Genomic DNA, 22061 nt, shown 5'->3' with positions numbered 1-22061 from the left:
TTGTTCACAGAGCCTGGGCCCTCTGGGTTTCTGGAAAACCTCATGGAGGTAGGAAAGAAACTGCCCACTGAGCCATGCACAGCCAAAATGTTTCCTAGGAGAGGCAGCAGCAGTGACAGGAAGCAGAGCTGTTAGACACGGCTTTTAACAGCCAGTTTGAGACCACGCTGTGATTTAACTGCTGTTCCTTCAAACAGGACTGAACTGCCTCAGGCTGGGGCAGGTCTGCACTGCTCCTCAGAGAGTGAAAGGAGCTTCAATACAGAACATGCACATCTTATTTTCACTTTAACACGTGGAAAGAGTCTTCTATGACTTGTTGGCTTTCATATTGGAAAGAGATCAGCGGCAGTAGGTTTGATTATGCTCAAATTTTATTTATTTTAAATTCTGCGCTCAAGCTCTCATCATTTCGAACACCACTGTCAAAAACTGCAGGCAGGCAATTTCCCATAGGAGAGGTCTTGACTGAAACTCAAGTTTCTCAGTAGTGACAAGAAATTTTCTTGGATGCTAAGGCCACATTCTTAATTAATGTGATTAATGGCACATAGATCTGAGTCCTAGGGTTAGCCATTCTCAGCTATGAGCAGCCACACTGCAAAACCAAGCCTTGACTTTCTGTGTCTGCAGTTAAACTCCATTCAGCAGTGCTAGACTGTATCTACTGTGGCACCTGTGTCTGCTTGTTCTTAGTACTACAGTAACCACATCCACTGCACTCCAGAGGAGCTTGTCTTGAGCTGTGATCTTTTTCTGAAGGGAAAAAAATGAGAACTTTCAGCTCTTTAGACAGTTTGATAGAAAAGTGATTATCAGTGAGTAAATTCTTCTCGTAAGATTTTACTCTCTAGTTCCAGAACGGTCCTAGGGTGGAAATACCATTCTTCTTAGCTGAGACTCTCATATGTGTAAGTGGTAGTACTAATGCCTGCGTAAGGGCCTGACCTCACTTTTCAGTAATGAAATATGTAATTGCATATGCAGACTCTGTTAACAATTCCTTCCTAAGCCCTTGTGCTTTCTGCCTGGGGAAAATGACTTTTTCCTAGACTGCCTATTCTAGTTAGATAGATAAATATAAATAAGTGTAGATGATAAGTTTTTTGTGGTAATACAAAGGGATCTCAGACTTGCCTAGAGCACTGCCAAACTATGGGGATGGCAACTGTATTGTTACAACCATCTAAGTCACTGGTTCTCTACCTCGCTTGGCCTACTTACATGTCCCATGGCCAAGAGTGAAATTTATAAGCTTAAACTGACCTATACGTAGGCTGCTGCAGATCTGCCTTTTTCACCCATATCTGCACATACCTTTATCTTCAAAGTAGAACCAGAAACAAACCAGAACATGGTTTTACTAGTAGCACCCAAAGGTTTGGAACAAAATTTTTATTCTGCATGAATGTAGTATTACCTGTTTTGATTAGTAATCTGAGCTTCAACTATTTCATTTAGGAGAGGAAACCAAAGTTCAATTGTTTTATTTTTGATGCTATTTATTTTTCAAAGAATCAAAATATCTCATGTTCCTCCACACAAGAGGACAAGGAAATGTTGTTCTTGCTCAGAACTTTAAGCCTTTCTTTAGTTAGTACTCTACCTAAAGGCTCTTTTCTCCAGGCCTTACTACAGGTGTATCTTCTGCGTTTTTAATGCTCTTCACTGACTATTCTGCATGTGTCTACCGCTTCTCTCAACACTTAGCTCTTCAAAACAGCATGTATTCAGATTCCACTAACATAACTCATTCAAATCCTAATGTGAACCTGGCAGTTTTTAGATTGTTGTGTGTGCCGTCAGGTCAAGCAAAGAAAAACCTACTGTTAAAACTCAGTCGCTACCGCCTACTTGCGTTAAGCTTACAACGGTCATATCCACAAATAATTGCCAGATATTAACTAGTGAGGACAGGACCATTCAGCCAGATAACTCTCAGATAAATTGTGCTCTCTGTAACAAGTATAAACTCAAAGTAGTTCTGTGATGTTATTCTGCCCTTTTCAGGAGAAAAGTAGAAACCAGATTTCATCACAGGAATCATGACCTGCTGTTTGTCATTTCTGCCTGTTTATTCTACTGCATGCTATTCTGTTACAAATGGAGATATCTCTAAATATTGCTAGGAACCATTCTATTACTGCTCCATCTAAAACATCTTCATTCTTTGCAAAATGATTTCTCTTGATCCTAACTTTGAAGCTTGCTTAAATTTATGAATAAAAATGTCCAGGTAGCTCCTACTGGTGGTGCCATTTTCCGCTGTAGGAGATGGGTCCCTCCATCTCTTGTGTAAGCACGGTGATGAAACTGAGAACAGCCGCTGGCACTGTGTCTACATTCTCACCACAGAGCTCTGATCCCGACAGCTGATGTACTGCTAACAACTTTATTCCTGTAACTGGCAGCCAAAAGTAGAAGTTTGATCTGGTGGTATCCTTCAGCTGAAACTGAAGCTTCCTTCAAATCTTTTATGTTTCCAGATGTTCCTGCTGTTGTTTATATTAAATGATGCATCTTGAAATACTCAGGAGCTGTCAGGCAGTGTCTGAGCCAGGAGTTTCATGAGTGCCAGAAACTGTGAGGTCTGGTTTCCTCAGTTTTTGTACCATGGATGCCTGAGCTCTGCTTGGAGCTTTCCTTGTGGCTGGGGCTTGGGTGCTTTCTTCATGGCTGGGGAATTCTGCATGAATAGGCTTTTGTCATAACGTAGGAACTTACAGCCTTTTCCCTAAAGGAGACAGGAGAGGCCACTTATGTGATACTTCCCCACAGCTACGTATTTTCACAGAAAATTGGTGGGAACTTCCTTATGATTGAAACTTTGGGCTTTTTTTTCAAATTTGACAAAATTATTCAGAGAAGAAAAGGAAAACAGACTGATGTTAAACACATTAGCCTAGTTCGTTTGTTTGTTTTCAGAAAGTCAGGCTAAAAGAGAAAGGAACCAAGTCCAATTTTTTTCTGGTGCACTTCTCTGCAAATCAGTCTTTTCAGAGGTGCAGTGGCAGAACTGTGGTATTGGCAGCATTGAGGGGACGTTGCTCCACAGAGCATCACTGAGTTTTACCTGCTCCTATCTTTGTAACTGCCTGCTCCTTCTTCCCCTTCCCAATCTCCTGATCTCCGTGGAAGTCTCTTAACTGGGGGAGGCTGTGAGGAACAGGAGGTAGGGAAGGCAAACCAGGGAAGAGAATGCCATGTGTGATAGAGCTACAGCTATGTGCAAACAGGGAAATTTGTAAGCTGACTCATGTAGTCTGTATGTGATGTGGGCAAGCAATATTTAATGTGTTAGAAATACGTACACGTGATATGGGCAAGCAATATTTAATGTGTTAGAAATACATACACGCTTTGTATTTGCTATGCTTTTTACTATGCCACTTCGTTGCATGAAGCAAGGAGGCAGGGAGATGGAAGAAATGAGAATTTGCCCTTAAAATCCAGCCTGAAGCATGTTACTTACACTTTTGTAAGTAAGTAGACAGAATAAATTACTGTTATTAGTAGTATAAGTGTTTTGTAAAAGGTTTGTCTTCAGTACCAAAAAAAACATCATTTTAGAGCAATATTGAAGTTCTCCTTATCTCACTGTAAAGAGCTGATAGAGACAAGCTGTTTCCACCATAGCATTGCTCAGATGTGCCTTCTATTTTCTCTTTGACCTTGTATGGTAAAAATTACCTGCATCTTTTCTCCACTAATGACTTGGTAGTAGCTGTTAGTTATAAGTGGTGCTTTATAAGACCCATATCCGTACACTGAAAAAGTAATTGTCGTAGAGGACTGAGGAATGAATAGGCTTGTAAAGTCTTCTGAATGCTGCAGTTGTAGTTTGGCAGGTTGAGGGTATTTTGAGATCTGCAAGCAGGTGAAAGTATGATAAAAGATATCTGTAGATAACAAACAATTTGTGATCTGGAATACACATTTGTCTTTTAGCTCCATTAATGATCCTCTTTTCAGGTGAAGAAGAACCCCACCCCCAAAAGCTGTCAGTTGTATTAGTTCCTATAAACTGCATAATGTCACATATGGGACAACCTGCAATCCATAAGGCAATAATGTGTACATGGTAACGTATTACATATACGTCACACTGCTTTTATAACAATTTATATTTAGGAAAAAAATAAAGGCCTTTTACTAAGATAATGTTTTTCCAGGGAAAAAAGGGAGAGGAAGGTGAGGAAGTTAAAGGGCATGACTCTCCTTAAGGAGCAGGCAAAACTTCATACAATTTTTCTTTATTTTCTTCTTGACTACATACTTAACTTGCATTTTTTTTTCCCCATCTTGGTTGTACAATCCTGCACTCTAACTGCCACTACTGAATTTTGTATTCATAGAGAGAGGGAAGATACTGTTATTTGGGAACTTTATTGATGCCATTTCTCAAATCATCAGACTGCCTGAACTTTCCCTGGCACAATCTCCATGTGGCGTGACTCTGCAGCATCTCAGAAATGGCACCTGTAGAGGGAGCAGAAGTCACAAAAGAGCTCTGAAACTGCTGACCTGCCATGACAGCACAAGACAGTGCCATGATGCTGGTCACTGATTCTTCTTTTTGTCAAACTTCTTCACCCTTCAGGTGTGAAATGAGGATTAGAGAATCTGTGCATATTGGTTTTCGGGTTTTGTGGAGATGAACAAAAGGGAATTCACACTCTGATCCTTATGCAAAAAAGGGCAAACATTCTTTCATTTTTGGAACATAAAGATTATGCAAAAAGTGTGTGACTAAAGCCCTTACTAGTTTTCTATGGCATATATGAATATGTATAACATTTAAAAACCTAGGTTTGGAATGGATTAGAAGATAATGTGCTGGCCTGCTGCCACTATTCCAGACTGCATAAAACTTGAAAGGATATTGTGTATATATAGCATGCTGGTAGTTGCAGTTGCTTGTTATATTATGCAGTTGGTTTATTTCAGAAAGATACTTATTTAGGCTTGTACAGCTTTTTGATAATGGTCTTTCTTAGCACAGCGAGTAAACAGAGGTTAATTTTTGCAGCCATTGACTAGAGGTAATCCTCTGCTTGGAGAAAAAAAATGGAGCTGTAAATTAAACTTCTATTTGACCATTTTCTCTGTATGTTTCCAGTTTTCTTGCATCAAAAGAAGAGAATCCAACCTATCTGCATGATTCAGAAAGGGAAATTCACTTCATGTGCTGTTTTTCTGACCAGTTCACACCTTCTAAAGAGGAACTTGTTTGGGTTTATATTAGATAGTGAAACAGCACTTGCAAAAATCAATGTGAAAGGAGATCTTGAAGGATACATAATGCTTCAGAAGCTCCCTATTGGGTTGCAGTGTTCTTTTCTGGCCACAGTTCCTCCATTTATTCTGCAATAACACGCACTTCTTCATTCCTTTGTGTTTTATCATTGCCAGGATACTTCTGAATGCACAGATTGAATAAGATTATCCTCAGGAATAAGCAAAGTAGCTCTTTAAAATGAAAACTTTCAGCCAACTGAAGGAGATCACGCAGTTTAACCCTTAACCAGAAGTCAGACGAGTTCATTGTCATTTCTATTTTCCTTGTCTGGAATGATCCATATAATGAGAAATACAGAAATACTGAGAACTTCTTAAAACTTTCCCTACCCTCATCCTTTGTCTTTCAGTACAGTACGGCATGACAGTACCTATTATGAATGTTTCACGCATAATGGAAACAAAGAGTAAAATTATTTCACAGAACAGTCATTTTGATAAATCTAAGTTTTAAGCTAATAAATTTAATGCTAAACTAATTAAACACCAAGCATACAGCCTAGTTTCAAAGCCCATTAGTAGTTGAGGCTTCAAAACCTAGAACTTCACCAATGTTAACAAGTAGGGTATATACTGACAACCCATCTAGAAAGCACATTAAGCAACACCAGAAATCTTCCTGAGAATGAATTGTTCTTAAGAAAGCTCCCCATTTAAGTCAGACAGTCTTGACACTTTATCAAGTTGGCTGGTCCAATCCAACTTCATGGTCTTTCCTTTAAACGGCTGTTTTAGAGAAGTGCTTTTTGAAATAATACATGTCAAAATAACAGCAACACGTAAGAGTCAGAGCCAAATACGAAACCATAGAATTATGAAACATTCATGTTTTCATGTTCATGTTGTGTTGATTTTCATTTTGATTGGGTTAGACTTGAAGAACCAACACGGTAAAATGCAGAGCGTTCCGTCTCAATCCAGTATTATAATGGGTGCTTATCCTTGAGTATTTAAGAGGTTCCATCAAAGTCAATGGGGCTTATTCACATGCTTAATGCTAAGCACATAGGAGAATGTTTGCAAGATAAGTGCCTTAGAAAATCTGTTTAGTAATAATGGCTTGAAGAAGTATGAAAATTAACATACTATGAAAATGACTCTTACCTGAAATCTTATTTTCCATATGTAAATCCACATGACTTTAGGAGCAATGTAAGCAGACTCATATCCAAATTCCCATGATCTTTTGTAAATTTGTGTTATAAGGTATTTTTTACATCAGCTTCAGAGTGTCTGCATTTCATTTGATTACAAAATGTGTAATCCACAAAAATGTAATACGTATCAGTAGCATTTCTAATGGTGACCACCAGCCATACCATTTTGGATCTTGACGATGCATTAAAATGTCAAAGATTATTCATCTTGTGTGTGGAAGGAATGTTTTACTTTAGTACTTCCCATTCTTGGAACAACATAGATATTTTATTTAACCACTCAGATTATACTTGTGTATGAATTTTGAGGAGTGTATACCCTAGGTTTAACTGTTTGCTAGTAACAAATATATCATTTTGTTGCATAAGCACTTGTGAACCACAGACAAAATTTCAAGCAGGTATGAAGTGTGCTGTGTTAAAACATGAAACTATGTTGTAATCATTGGACTGTGTTAAAGTGCTGGAACAAACATTAGGCTCTGGTTAGCTTTTCTCTGTTCTCCTAAACTTTATCTAAGCAAAAGAAACTGAAATAAATGTCCAAAAAATCAGTGAATGAATAAAACTTTCTAGCTAAGGGAATTCAGTGCTGACATTTCAATTTATTTAATATTGTGAAGAACAACTAATTCTACCCAGCAGTGGTGAATGGTGGTGGTAATTACACAAGTCAGTTAAAATCTTGCAGTCCAGAACTAAAGCTGAAATGTTTTGCTTTATGACTTAGCTTTATTTCTTCTTAAAAACTATTCCAAAATAGCATCTGATTTATCAGAGCAAAATATATTGAATAACAGTTTCTTACTTAAGTGAGTGAAATGATGCTTACTGAAGAGCAAGGACAGCCAAAGAGGACTGAAGTGAATTCTGCTTTTTTGTGAATTGCCAGTAGGAGTACCCACCACAAATGAATGCACTTCTCATTTGGATTAGATACACTTGTGCAAGCTAACACTAACATGTCTGTTTGATGAAACTTGCCCAGGACCACAATCCTGACTGTGTCCTTCCTACCTGTGAGTTCAGCATGCTTGAGAATTGGTGAAAGTAGGCTCTCATCTGGTTATATTTTACTGTCATTTCCAACGAGGGCTGCATTTCAAACTCAGATATGAAACGTGAAAGCTGTTTAGCTGCTGACTGTGGTTCTAGAAATGTCTTTGCTGTTAGTAGCTGATGTTCTGAAAATGAAAAAGTGCATATACTCTAAGCCACTGTACGTGATATTCCTTTCGCTTTTTAACATGGAAAGATGGTATCAAAGAAATGCATATTGAAGGAGCTGATTTTCATCCTTAGTTAAAGCATTTTGCAGCATCCAAGCAAGAGGAAGGGTTCTCTGAGTGCATCTAAATTACACTCAAGCTCATTTAAAGCCTGTGTAAATGCAAATCACATCCTACATATGAGAGTATCAACCTTAAAATTACATTTTCATTCATATGACTTCTTTTATTGGCATATGTCTTCACACACAGGCACAGTTAGGTGCTTCATTTAAATGATGATGAAATACAGTACTTGTTTCCTGATTGCATCCCATCTTTTCTTTCCAGCGCATGATTGCCAACACTGTCAGGACGGTGAAGTTCTGCCGAAGTCAGTCGTTCAGTAAGTGTATTACAACATCTGCACGGTCAGCATTACCATCAGTAGCTACAGTAATTACAATTAATTTATGTATAACAGAATTGAAAAGGACTAGTTTCCAATGAATCTTCCCTGTTTGGATCCTCCAGTGTTTCACAGGCTGAACTATCCTTCTGAAAGCTCCAATAAGCTCATTTTCCTCCATCTCTTTTCAAAGAATGCAAAGGAGCTAAGTTTCTGTGAGGTCTCTACCAAACCCTCAAATTAGAATAGGTTGAAATTAGCCACTGGGCTCAGAAAGCAGTTGAAGTGAGGCCAGCAGACAGAAGCATGCAGATAGATGCAAGACGCTTGCTTGCATAAACCCTGCTTTTGTAGGAAACCAGGCCAGAAAGATGACATTATAGGTGACATAACTGCCTAAGGTGATGAATTTAAAACTTGTTTGTCAGTATAATTATCTGAACCTATGTGGGGCCAGGTAAGATGATGGCGCTGTGTGATAGCCAGGCTTGCTCTGCAGGTCTCGCCCCATCTCAGTGCACAGTGAGTCCCAGGCCACACTGGCACTGCGTTTCTCAGTGCTTCATTTGCTTTGCCTCACAGCAGCCCTCCTCTTTCTCAAAGAACAGAATAGATAGTCTAAAAAAAAAAAATTTTTATTAGGATAGTTCTTCCATCTGCATCAAAGTGTAACTCTTGAATATTGAGGGAGCTTTTTTTCCAGCCCAAGTTTTTTTCTGGCCATATGTCTTTTAATTTCCATATATTAAGCACTAGTGAGACCTCCACATGTAAGTGACTGAGAAATTCAAATGGATTTTCACTATACTTGATATAACAAAATGTCAGTGGTTAGATGTACCATATCTAAGTCCTGTGCTTTGTGTGTATTTGTATAGTGGATTCTTCAGTATCTTTCTCTTGGAGAAGTTTGTTAAGTTACTTACCACATATTTCATGAAATTGTAAGCTGTCCACTGTGAGGCTAAAGATACTCAAACTGGAAGTTAGTGGTATTTCATAACTGTTGTGGGAGTACTTACAATGAAGTTATACTGAGTACTGTAAATAGGTGGTAAAGTTTGAGTCTTGAATGGGGCAGCCACTAAGCACTGCAGTGTTACGGAGATTTAATACTGAGATAGAAATGGGAATATTTCATGAAAGGAGGCTTAAATCTATTATATACTTTTGAACCAGTATGAACGCTGCTGGTTCAGAAGCAAATGACAAGCTTTAAATCATGCTAGTTAGCTATTGAATTTATAGCTGTTGACAGGTAAGGCGATGTATAAAACTGTAACCGAGCGCTGTCAATTCGAGTAAACGTAGGCACGGATATCTGGGAGGAAAAGTTAATTTGTAGGGGCGGTAACCAGAAAGGCTATGAGATATGAAGGAAAGGTTTCAAAGAGAGAGATTTCTAAATATTTTCTTTTTAACTCACCAGGATCTGGTGCTTCCTGTGACAGCGTGTAACGAGTTATGCATTCTGTTCAGGCATTTGTTCATTTAAGTGTATCAATCCTACATCATTTCTCTTTCACTAGATCCTGACGCAGCCCTAGCTAATAAGAACCATCAGGATGTTCGGAGCTATGTGAGGCAATTAAATGTGATTGACAACCAGAGAACTTTATCACAGATGTCTCACCGACTAGAGCCGCGTCGGGCATAAACATTTGAGGCAATGATGAGAAATGATCTTTTATCCTGTCAAGGTCACTTGTTAAGAACTTCACTTTCTCTGAGACTGCACTGCCACTACAAAAATAAGCAAAAACATATTGTAAGGTCTTAGGCGACGCACAATGTACTGCCTGTCAGAGAACTTGGGCTGAGAAAGAATTTATGCACTGTAGCTGTAAGGGTGGCCATGCTGTGTACTATTAATTCATTCTGAAGCGCAGTAAATGACTTTTGTATGGATTTAAAAAAAAAAAAGCAGAAGAAAAATAGTTAAACATGCACAAAAAAAAAGGCTTCTAACACTTCTAAGGGAGATAGTGTTTTTCTCTCTAACTAAAAATACATATTTTGTAATTTCTTGCCTAGCTCAGGAAAAACCTGATAATAAGTTTTGCTTCCCCAGCTACTGCTGACCTCGATGTGAGATGTATGTAAGCATCTGATGAACGAGCAGAGGTTCAGGAGAATTGTCCAAGGTACAATTCCATTCAGAGAACACTTAAAAATTTCCCTTTGAAATACAGCAGATACTAAGAAAAAATTCTAATGTTATTAATACTGCCTACTACTTCAAGCAGTGTGGCCACTTCAGAAAACTGACAGGACTGAAAATATTTTGAATGATAACTAGATTAATCTGTGTTTACATTTTACTTCTTTTTTAAACTATCAGGTTTTTACAAAATTCCACTATGAATTAGTAAGGTTGTTGAAATCAGTAGCATAAAGATAGCAAAAGACTGGTTCAAAATGAGCACAATATGCACAAACAGATTTCACGAGAATAGCTTCCTGGACATCAGAACCTTCAGCTATGATTAATACCGGCTGGCTAACATGTATTTTCTGGTCTTAAGCATTTACAAATATCTTAATTTTCAGCCAATTGTTTTGCACTTTCAACAGACTGTAAATAAATATTAATTCATTATGTTCTAGAATATTTATTTATGTAATAGCCATTGTGCAAAAATAATAACTTTTTATTTATTTTGTTTAGCATGTTCTGAAGTGCAGCTTTTGTCTTTATCCTTTGTGTGCCTCTCATGTGTAGGAATTGTGTGACATGTGTTTTCTGTAAATAACACGCAGTACCTTATTAAAAGTAATTGCCAGAAAGGTTTGGTCACTGGCCTTATTTGCACTTTCAGCTTCATTCTTGCGTAAGTCCTAATGCTCCTGATTGGCAAGTACAAGAAAATTAATTATCTTTTGCTGGGCCTTGACACTCCTTGTAGCCCACATCCACGCTGCGATGCGCCCCTGCCATGGCAGAGCTGTAGCTCTGCAGTTCAACACCAGCTCATTCAGGCTAAGAGGGGCCCCAACACTCCCACATAAAGACAGAAACCATTTATAGTGAAAAGTGAAATGAAGAAGCGATGAATTCTTAATTTCAGTTAACTCAGAAGTTTGTCCTCCTCACTCACAAAAGTTAACGCTCCAACCTACTGACCTCAGACAAGATTTTACCTCGACTAAGACCTTGGCTGATGCAGCACATGGGAGGCCCCTGGCTCCTGCCCTCCAGGAGCCACAAGGTGATCTGGTGGGGCCCTTTCCCATCAGGACTGTTAGTGCCTGAACGCTCCCTGGGATGGCTGTGCTACTGCTGTGCAAGCATGTGTGGGGCCTGCCAGGTGCCAAGGAAATGATGATGTTTACGTGGCTGAAGTCTTCCTATTGCGTTCACACCAGCTCTGCTCGGGGAGGTTGAATGTCATAAAACTGATTAAGCCTGATATTAGAAGTTGCAGGTATTTTGTCATAATTAAGTTTCAGAGATGACCTCATTGATACAGGCTACCTCTCAGACACAGAGTATGCTTTTCTTGGAGTTGTCCAGGATGGTGTGCTGTCAGTATACACATAAAGATTACATTTTTTTGTCTCCAAAAATAATTTCAACCTTTTAGTTAAAACAAGAAGTCTGCAAAAGCTGAGGATCACCAGGGAAGTACTGATATGGTAGACACTAGCTGTTCTGTACCTGCATTCTGCAAAGGAAAGAATTATGCAGTTAAGAAATATTCTGCAGCATGATGACATAATTTATTTTAACTTTGCTGTCTGACTAGAAGTTCAAGATGATTCAGAGGAAAACCAGCTAAAACCATAGAGACAAGTTTCTGTCTTGTTATTTCAAGTGATAAATATTTCTTGTTTTCCTTTGTACTTCTGTATGAGTATACTTCATGTAGCTTTTTCAGATACAGAATCTAACCAGAAGCAAAGCATGCATTAGAATAAACTACAGGGACAGAATTAATTCATAAGATGTTTTTATCTTTACAATCAATTCATAACATTTCTGAGTTCATGATTTTATTTGTTCCAGATTTATTCCTATTGTTTGGACTTTCATTTATTACTGTGTTAACTGGTTTATAAAGCTGCCATGTTTAAACTTGGCTCAGCACACAGGCTGATTCTTCATCCGTTTAATGTGTTTTTATCCCCTTTATTTATTCTTTTATTCCTTAGAACCTCTAACTGCTTCACTTATTTGTTGCCAAACAGTCTCTATCACATAGATACATCCCAGTGATTCAGAGATTTTACAGCACCTCTGTATCAACAAATAAATGCAGTTTACCTAACTCAATGAAACCTGTGTCTCGCATTTTTAAATTTTCCAATAAGGGGTGCTGTATAAATAACAGCTTGCTATCTGTGCATCTAACTCATTTGAGTGGCTCAGATAGTTGCTATGGCATTGATCACAGCCTACATACCTAGAGATTAAATGAATAAAGCTACCTTCTGGCTCTAGGATCTGTAAGGGGCTCCTCTCTTTCCTGTTGTTGACTTTGCAACTGGAAAGCAGCTGTTGATCCATTGCTCTTGCTGTCTGAAGCCTCAGTGAGTGTCGCAATAGCACGAAGAATGAATAGGAACTCCGGAAACACTGAAATATTAATACCCCTTTCACCTTCACCCTGTGCCTGCAGCCACGAGTCACAACTCCCTGCATGGGAGCACTGTGCTGGGTCCTCACTGGGTGAGTTGTAGCACACTGCTTGGCCTGATTTTGGCATGTGCCAACTCACACAGCATGGGAGTGTCCAGGCATCATCTGAGGGGACAGTTCTCATCGAAAATGGGGAAACATTTGGCCTGTCTGCATCCTCCCCTTGCAGCCCTCAAGGGCCCTGGAGGCTTCGCACTCCATCTCACACTGCTTGAGAAAGTACTTGTGTCAGCACTTCAGACTGCACAAATGTAAACTTGTTCAAAACAAGAATTATATCTTTGGGTCTTGGGGGCCCAAGAGCACTCAAAGCCAGCTCATGGCCCAGAGCTCCTGTCCCTGTTTTCTTTGCTGGCAAAGTCATAGCGGTGCTTTTGAGATGAGAGGTGATCAGAGGCACCATCCATGATCCTGCTCCTGGGGACAAGGGAGGTTGCAGACCCTGCAGAGTCTGTACGGTGACACCTTGGGCATTTTGGAAAACATCTAACAGAGTCCCTCAACTGATAAAGCTTTTTGCAGTAAGTATGGAGCATAAACACCTCTACTAAGGGCTACAGAGTCGAAAGAGTCACAAGATTGTGCTCTCCCCTCCACTGCACGTTTTTCTGTTGTAGCTTTGAAAGGATTTGTTGTATTTCTCCATGCCTAGCCCTGCTGCTGGTCAGCACTATGTAGAGCCATGGAACAAAAGCTAAATCCAGGGAGGCTGAGCCCAAAGTACTAGGAGGCTATTGCTCTTTGGTAAGGGCAGGATCCAGACACTTTGTTCTAACCTGATCAGCTGTAAAGACAAGTTACTGCCAGACAAAAGAGTTCAGATGTGTTTGCAGGACTCTATGTCTATGAGGATCTTGCGTTTTTTCCTCCTAAGGAAAGTGCTGTGAAGGCACATAGCCTCAGCAGACTGAATACAAAGAGACAGAGACAAAAAAACCCCTCCTTTCAAAGACACGGTGGCAAAACAACCTTTTAAGTACAAGAAGTTTAAAGGTAATTTAGAAATCTTACAAAATAAGTCAGAAAGAAATCAAAAGGTTTAAGCTGCAGGGATTCCAAAAGAGATAATGAATATTGCTTCAAAAAAAAAAAACTTTAACAAAATGTAACAGCAGAAAATTATAAGTCTAAATTGTTAACGTAGCTTCTTACTAAGGTCAACTGCATAATATACAGCACCTTAACCTCTTCCAGCAATTTTTAAACACCATGCAGCTTAAATAGACTACTTCTGAATTCAGCAGTATTTCTTCTGGGAGCTCTGAATGCAAATCAAGAGGTAATAGTGGAAGAAAATTAAAAGCTGTGCTATTCCCATTTCATTTTTTTGTACTGATAATAAGGAAAGCAGCACAGAGAGTGATACGGCAAAGTGAAGCTCTAACTTGAATAGCCTTTCTTTCACCGTTAATCTGAAATGCATTACACCGTGCCTTTTCAAATAATCATAATGTTCTTTACTTTATCCTGCATTAAAGTTTAGCGGGCACAAGCAGCAGCTGTCACCAGAGGTCAATGTATTAGCAATCAAAGAAAATAATGACCAGATTAAAAAGTTATCGTTAAAATCACTAAGCCAGAAACTTCTCTGGTGGCCTAAGTTCAGCTCGAGCTCAAACACACGGTGCAGCCCTGTGTCCCACCAGGCCACAGCTGCCTCTCCTGCCCTCGGTCGGGCTGATGGAGACCAGGGGAGGGCCAGAGACACACCAGGCATGGCAGGGGCATCCCTGACCAACTCAGGCTGCACTGCTGCAGGACAAGGGGCTCCCTGACACTGTTAGTGGCTAAATCCTGATTTCCAGCCTCTCCCCATGGTGAGATGCCACAGCCCAGCTTTGCCATCCCACAGCAGGAAAGACTCGCTCTCATTTCATCTGCTCTGAGCACTGTATTAGCAAGAAAATACTGCTCTCTAACTAAGGAAATACCTTACGAGATCCGAAAGGAATGCAATCCATCCATGGTCTTCAGGTCTTGGTGACTTATGGCTCAAGTGATGAAGGGACTACTGTAAAAAGGAGAATTCTTATATGAGTGAAAAAAAGTGAGCATGTACAGCTACAAAATCTACAACATACACTTAACTGCTGGGGGATATTTCACAAAGGGTTGGATTTTAATAGGCTTGGCACTCAAAGGTGATTTATGAATTCAAAATAAACTCAGAAAACGACATGAAAATGCATAAAGAACACATAATTACTGACGCAAATTGGAATATTTTTCTTGGAAACTCCGTGTTACAAAAATGTGACATACGGGGGTACTGGTAGAGACTGAACTTTATTTCCTGGCCCTAATCCATTTGGGTCAGAGTGACAAAAAGCTTAGTCTTTATCACGTGGCAGGGGTCAGCGAGTTGTGCTTCTTTTTTTTCCTCTTTTTGCTTTCAAATGCAAATTAAGCACATTACCAATGAAAATAATGATTGTAAATGAATACTTCAATTAGAAGAAATTTACATAAAGATACATAGGTTAGTGGTGGCAGTAGATACTCCGCCATTCTACCAGACAATAATCCATTTCTTAATCAACTTCTGTCAATAATCATAAGCTTCTTGCTCTCCATGGTTTCCTCATTATAACACCACCTCTTGTGTTTTTAAATAGTTCTTTCTTCAGATGCTGTACGAGCCAGCAAGTGAATCTGCTCGCTGCATTTGCGGACTCTGTGGTTTTTCGCAGGTGTACATTATTTCCGCACAGGAGTACTCTCGGCAGCATTGTGGCTGTTCTCAGATAACAGAGAGCCAATGTTGCCTCAGGTTTTCTTTAGATGTCCTCATTCTCTGTAGGACTGACCCTTGAGGGCTGCAGTACTAGCAGGTTGCTGCCGAGCGTCTGTTTGAAATCCAACATTTCCTTCCATTTGTAGTTCCTGCCCTAATGTTTCTCCTGTTCTAGCTGTCTGGCATGCAACTCTTTTGTGATGCTCCCGACTGGCTAGCAGTGCTTCCAGAAACTAGTTAGAGGTTTGCACGGATTTTTTTCCCTTCCTGTCACAACTCGCTGTTGTTCATAGTGTGCTGGTGTTTGGGGGGAGTTGGTCACATTTCTTGAAAACATTGGCAAAGGGACCGAGACGGTATAGCTAAACAGATCTATCTAGAAATTGTGCTTTTCTGAGGCAGCCTAGTGTTATGGACATTTTCTAGTCTTACTTCATCTCTAAACACAAACAAAAAAAAAGATGTGATCTGCAATATGAGGATTTGTTTCTAATTAATGTACTCCAGATTATACAAGCAGCAAAAAAGGTAAGCTTGTAGCAGTATCTAATTACAAAAGAGCTAATACTTTCTGTCAATGGTGGCCAAAGCTTTCATGCTTTTCAAGCCTGAGGGACGTGGTTTAGTGGGCATGGTGGTGACAGCCTGATGGTTGGACTTAATGATCTTTTCCAACCTTAATGATTCCATGATTCTGTGACTCCAGTCACTACTTTTACATTTCAAGAAAGGTAAATTAGTGTACTAAATAGCTGGATATAAATTAGTGATAACAAAGAAAACTGACCAGCTGTTGAACCTTCTGTGTTGCTGTCTTCCTTTGGTGGTCCTTCCTGGTGGAACTGTGCTGGCCTCTGCCCAGGCTCACCGTGACCAAGTGTTGGAAAACATCATGAGGAAATCGAGCCTCTGCTGCTCCCACGGAGCTTGCTGCAGCATGAGCTGTAAAACACAAATGGGCACAGCAGCAATGAATTCAGGATAGCTTTAAAACAAGGGAAATTGTGTTAAACTGCATTATAGTTTAGAGAAAAAATGTGCAGAAATTAGAGCAACAAATTAAATCTACTGGACCACAAAATTTAATAATAAGAACGAGTACAAGCTATATTTGTAATTAAAAATATGTAATGAAATGGTAACTGAGCAAAGTCCTGCTGGTTGGATAACAGCCAAGTACAATGATCAGCTGAAAACGGTAGTGGCAGTAAAAGCCGAATCAATCGTTCTCACAAAACAATCACGAAATTTATTTCTTGATAATACCTTGCCATCCCATGTCTATCTCATTATTAATGATATTGACATTTTTGTGGAAATTCCACGTGGTCTCGTACTGCACACATGCCAGCCCAAAAGGCACACAGAGTATGGGCTGCAACCTGCCCCTTCTGAAAACCAGTGTGCACAGAGCACACAACGTTGGGCTCATGGAAGTCATTCCTGAAGCGCTAGCGATACCCAGCACATACAGGCCTCCTCGGCCACAAGAGCACCTATATTTTAGAATTACATTATGTATGTAATCATTGTATGTATTTTTTTTTAATTTATAATTAGCATTCTATCACTGCACATTTATAATATCATGTTAAATGTACTGCATAGGTGCTTTCACATATCCCTTACTTTTGTCTCTGACACAAAAACCAGGTGAGAGAACAGCTGCAGAACAAAGCAGCAGCCAGGTGGGACCATGAGGTGTGTGCCGGTTTCTGCAGGCTCTGCCTTTCTCTGTGCCGCAGGAACAACTGGTGACCAGGCTGCTGAGGCAGACAGGAGGCACGGTGGTGCTCACTGCATGGGCATGGGGCGTGTCTGTGGGCAAACTGCCATTGTGCCATTTGCCGCAGGAAGGAGACCTGCCTTCGAGCCCAACCTAAAGGCAATCCCTTCAGTTTTCCACTACTGGAGCTCCTGGAGCTCTCTGACTCCATCTTCAACAAGGACCAGATGGAGCTCCTGTGGGCTACGAGCACCACACAAGCTTCCCTTTGATCATGAAGAAGAGCTGTGGGTTGTGTTTGGCCCCAGAGATGTGACAGGACACCCAGAGCAGGCAAGCCACTGGTGTGCCTGTTCCCGGCACAAACCTGACGGTACCAATCACAGACATTTCACCCACCACCTCTTCACTGTCACCATGGCTCAGGCTGGCAGGATCAATCCCAGCACACACTTGTGCTTCCACTGCAGTGTGTGCACAGCTCCGCAGGCAGTGCATCTGAGCCAGGCACAAACACACAGTGTTTTCGGGCCAACATTTTTGAGTTCAAAGCTCATTAAGCCACAGCAGCCTGAGAAACACACACAGCGCTTCAGAGAAATCTCAGAACTGGGAACCGAGGAGCACTGAGCACTGAGCTGAACTCTGAACCAGTCTTGAAGGAGAACTGAAAAATACGGAGCAGGTGTCCTCCTCCAAATGACCCGAGTCTCGAGTTTCAAGTGCAGCTCAGGCTGGCAGAACTCCCTGCCACTACTAGAGGAGCACTTCCACACGGTCCCCTTCCAACTGCCCTCTGCCCGCGTGCTGGCACAGGGCTGTGTGACTGCCCACTGACTCACATGCAGGCAATGAGCTGGGGAAAGCCGAATTCTTTGTCCCAAGATCTTTCCAGCCTGTTTCAGCAGGTGCCTCGCAGCACCCTGCTGGGCAGGGCAGTGGTGGGTGCAGGGCTGGTGGGGCAAGGGAGGCTGCTTTTGGCAGCCAGGGCGACTCAAACTGCCTAGATGGATGCATGAAGCTCAATTTTCCATGCTAGGAGGTAGGAGACATCGCTGCACGCCCAGTGTGGCAATGGGTTGTGAAGAGATATTTGATATGAAACTAAAATTTAGACAAAAGTTGCTAGAGCTTCCCCTCTCTTACATGATTGTCGTGGCTTTACAATAACTTTTCAGTTCTTATGTTAATGGAAAAAAAGCTTGAAAACATCTGAATGCTCATTAACCAGAAAGCACAAAGAATATAAACCCAAAATGCATGCTTAAGACCTAGTTATTGTAATTAAAACAAAAGTTTTATGATAGTTTACCACTTAGGTCTGACAATACCCATGTGGTGCAGCATAGGCTCAGGCTCCTGCTTGTGTGCTCCACTATCCTCTAATAGAGGAAGTAACATTGGGTTCATACGCAAGGCCCTTGGCGCAGACTCTGCACTCCTACTCTTGGAGCAGGAAATATTTGCCACCACCATGACTGATAGTTTATCTCATGCTCTGCTGCAGTAATTGATTCATTTCTACAGCCAGGGCCTAAAGGAAGACATGATATATCCTAATGCTGCACAGCCCCATGGACAAAACACCTTCAGCAGGAGACCTCTGAGTGCAAGCACACTGCTGTCTGAGGCAGATGCCTATGGATCAAGTGATTTAACATTTAACTAGATTTTGAAGCCGTTTGACTAATAGGCAATTGTCTCAGACAGGAGGGATAAACACCTTAGTCACAGTACCGATGAGATTGAGTGGCACCTCTCCTCCTCCAGAGGGTGAGCCTCCTGCCATTTGCCATTGGTACCTGTGCTTTCCTCTACAAAGTGGCACCTTTGGCTTTGCCTGGAGACTGGCCCAGGCTCACAGCCACCCCTCGGTACTGTGCAGGCACAGCTCAGACAGAAAGCGCCTGAGGTGGGTGCCCAGGCAAAGCCAGCTTGTGTTCTACTGCTTTAACTTTTGGCAGCCTCACCTCCCCTGTGGCAGAACAACATACCTGGGGGAAAACCCTCTAATGTTCATGAAATCATTGTACTTGATTCACCAGCAAGGAGTTCTTCCATGATTCACCTCGATACCATACATCTCAGGGATGTACAGTTAATGTGTGTGATTCAGAGTGATGCTGCACACCTCTTCATGATTCACCGTGCAACGCAGCTGATTTTTATATGCCATATTGACACATGGATGTAACAATGGATGAGGGGTACCATGAGGGATACCAAGGGCCGGAGGTCCTCCAGCAGCACAGGAACCACTGGCAGAGCTGGGAGCACGGCACAGGGCAGTGATGGGCAGCACAGCCTGCATGATGCTAATACCAAAACCATAACATCACATCCGTGCGATGTGTTTACCTCAGCAGAAAGATCCTGCTTGCCCCCGAGTCTTCTGAGTCACTTCCTCTACATATGACAGCTTATTTTCAAGTTGCAAAAGCTCTTCCGTAACAGCAGTGTATGGCAAGGCCAGCAGAACGCTAGGATGAGGGCCATGAGCCCTGTGAGGAAGGAGGTGCTGCCATTTTCTTCCTGACCTGAGGTGATCCCCCTGAGGGCCGGGGCTGTGCTGTCAGTGCTGTCCACGTCTCCCCCAGACCCTCTCACTCTGAACTACCGTCACCCCAGCATTCTGGCGGTAATTCATAACTACCTAAAGCCCCTTCCGTAATGCTCCTTGGCATCGCCTCCCACCACGCTCATCCCCCGCTGGTCAACCGTTGTTTTTGTGCGCGTGTTGTGAACGCAGCACGGCGCCGGCCCGCGGGGCGCGAAGCCCCCACGCCCCTCACGCAGACGGGGCCTGGGGGCTTCGCGCCCCGCGGGCCGGCGCCCGCAGCGCCTCCTCGCGCCCGCAGGCGGCGGGCTGGCTCCCCGCAGCGCAGGGTGGTGCCGCGGGCAGGCGGCGCGGGGGCGGCGGCGGCGGCTCCCCGGCATGAACCGGAAGCGCGGGGGACGGAGCAGGGAGACGCGCTATAGAGCCGGTCGCAGCCTCCAGCAGCGGCGAGCGGGCCGCGGCTTCGGGGTCGGCCGCCAGCCCGGAGTCCTCGGGAAAGGTGAGGAGGGATGGGAGGGCTGCCGTGGACGAGTTTGGAAGCGCTCCGGGAGCGTTGCGCGGGGCGGCGGGGCCGCATGTCCCGACATGTCGCGGACGGAGGGAGGGAAGGAAGGAGGGAGAGACGCGGTTCGTTCGCGTGTCGCGCTCCCGCCGCGTTGTTGTGTGCGGTGGTCATAAGATCCTGCAGGTTGGACTTCAAGGTGCGACGTCCCTCTCCTCCCCTTTTTCTTTTTTTGTTTCTTTCCCGCTCCTCGTCCCCGTATCGCGCTGCCAGCCTTTCCCTCCGTCCTCTCCCCCACTTCGCGGTGCCTGCCCAAGTTGGCCGCTGTCCGCGCACACGTGAGCGGCGCTCCGCCGTGCGGCGCTGCGCCTCGAGGGCCCGCGGCGGGGCCCCGTGCGCTGGTTTCCCTGCCGAGTCCGGAGGCGCGGGGTTTGAGAAGCGCCGAATCCGCAGGGTCACCGCCTGAGAACATCGCAGCTTTCTGCTGGAGGCGTGCGGTTCAGCGTTGTCGGGACTTTGCCCTTGAAGCCGTCGGAAGCCGGCCTGCGTTACCTGTCAGGAGCGAGCCCGGCGTGCAGGTGGCACGGTGCGGGCGATGGCAGTGCCGGGTTAGCTGCAGAATAATACCCACGGCCTCGTGCGCTACTGTCGGCGGCCCCGCAGACCCCGCGCAGGTGCGGCCGTGCTGCTGCCGTCGGTGCCGCTGTGTGTGTGTGTGTGTGTGTGTGTGTGTGTGTGTGTGTGTGTGTGTGTGTGTGCGCGTGTGTGCGTGTGTGCGCGTGTCCCGGTGGGTTGCGCCGAGTGCGACGATCTCTGCCGGTGGTGCTGCTCCAGATGGGGATAGAGCGGTTTGTTTCCTGACGTACTCAACTTATTCCGGCTGAGTTGAGCTCTTTTTCAGTAGCGCCGGAGTCTGTATAAATTCACATGAAATTAGAAACGTTATTAATGGACGTTGGGCAAAATTCCTGTCCGCTGACACAGGGCATGTGCGGGTGCTGCTGCTCGTGTAACCAAGGCACTGCCCTGAGTGTGGACACCTGCACTGCTGCTGCTGGGTCTGGGCGGGGAGTTTGGGAGGTGCAGGGGCTCTTGGTGTTACTATAACTTTGGGTTCGGATGCATTTAGTTTGGAGGTGTGCCTGGATTTTGTTTGCGTCTGAGGCATCAGCAGTTCACAACGTGATTAAAGGGTCTCTCACTGACAAAAACTTTCTCCAGTACCTCCTGTAGCTCGGTATTGCTACAGCTCCTTCTCTGCTTTCTGCTCACATTAGGTGACAGGTAACTTCAGGACGTTTTTGTTTTTGCATTTGTGTGGCTTTCCGTTTTTCTTTTTTTCTTTTTTTTTTTTTTTTTTGTTAAACCCCAAATAAAGCTGCAGCAGCCCAGGTTGGTGTCTCTGTGGCCACAGGCCCTGTTGGATACAAAGGATGATTGAGAGCTAAAAATGGGTGGTCAAAGATCCTGGAAGCAAAAGGGCTGTTTTGCCAAATAAGGAAACTTGGCACATTCTGCTGTGTATTTTAAGATAGCACAAGTGTAGTGTGCTACTACTTTATTGGCAATTTGTTGGCAGGATGCCTTCCTGAAAGAAGCTCTGAATCTGGCTTTGACGAGCCGTACACTGAAGAGAGGGAGTGAATTACAGAGGTGTTTCCTTGTATAGATGGAAAGGTGGTGGTTGCATTTTGGTTTGGGGGATTTTCTTGTGTTTTGGAGCACTCGAATATCAAAAGCATCCAGGTGCATGTGCAAGTTGTGAGATGTGGTTTAAAGTCTGCAGATGTGCGCAGAGCTGCAGTCACAGTGCAGCTGGTGCTGGACTCTC

The 22061-nt window shown here is 43.0% G+C and overlaps 2 protein-coding genes and 1 long non-coding RNA gene across 8 annotated transcripts in view; 2 read left to right on the top strand and 1 right to left on the bottom strand.

Moving 5' to 3' along the window:
• Window positions 1–10859, top strand: part of RAPGEF4 (Rap guanine nucleotide exchange factor 4) — a 151588-nt gene extending 140729 nt beyond the window's left edge. For all 6 annotated transcript variants that reach the window (XM_021399330.1, XM_021399333.1, XM_021399331.1 and 3 more), the window contains 2 exons: window positions 8015–8069; window positions 9602–10859. In XM_021399330.1, coding sequence (XP_021255005.1) covers window positions 8015–8069; window positions 9602–9729 — 183 coding nt within the window. In that variant the 3' untranslated portion in view covers window positions 9730–10859. The remainder of the gene's footprint in view (window positions 1–8014; window positions 8070–9601) is intronic.
• On the bottom strand, window positions 10991–19935 carry LOC110399901. The gene is made up of 5 exons (XR_002439453.1): window positions 19530–19935; window positions 16233–16387; window positions 14643–14722; window positions 12501–12648; window positions 10991–11737 (listed from the first exon to the last, which is right to left on the bottom strand). It is a non-coding gene; the product is annotated as an uncharacterized LOC110399901 (long non-coding RNA).
• The window catches only part of MAP3K20 (mitogen-activated protein kinase kinase kinase 20), an 86181-nt gene continuing 84191 nt past the window's right edge, over window positions 20072–22061 (top strand). Inside the window, exon 1 of the mRNA XM_021398145.1 lies at window positions 20072–20227. The gene's annotated coding sequence lies outside the window, so the exon portion shown is untranslated. The remainder of the gene's footprint in view (window positions 20228–22061) is intronic.

This window comes from Numida meleagris, chromosome 5 (assembly GCF_002078875.1).
Source record: "Numida meleagris isolate 19003 breed g44 Domestic line chromosome 5, NumMel1.0, whole genome shotgun sequence".
NCBI classification, from domain to species: domain Eukaryota; kingdom Metazoa; phylum Chordata; class Aves; order Galliformes; family Numididae; genus Numida; species Numida meleagris.
The sequence above is the reverse complement of the archived record's forward strand: the minus strand, read 5'-3'. Positions and strand labels throughout refer to the sequence as shown.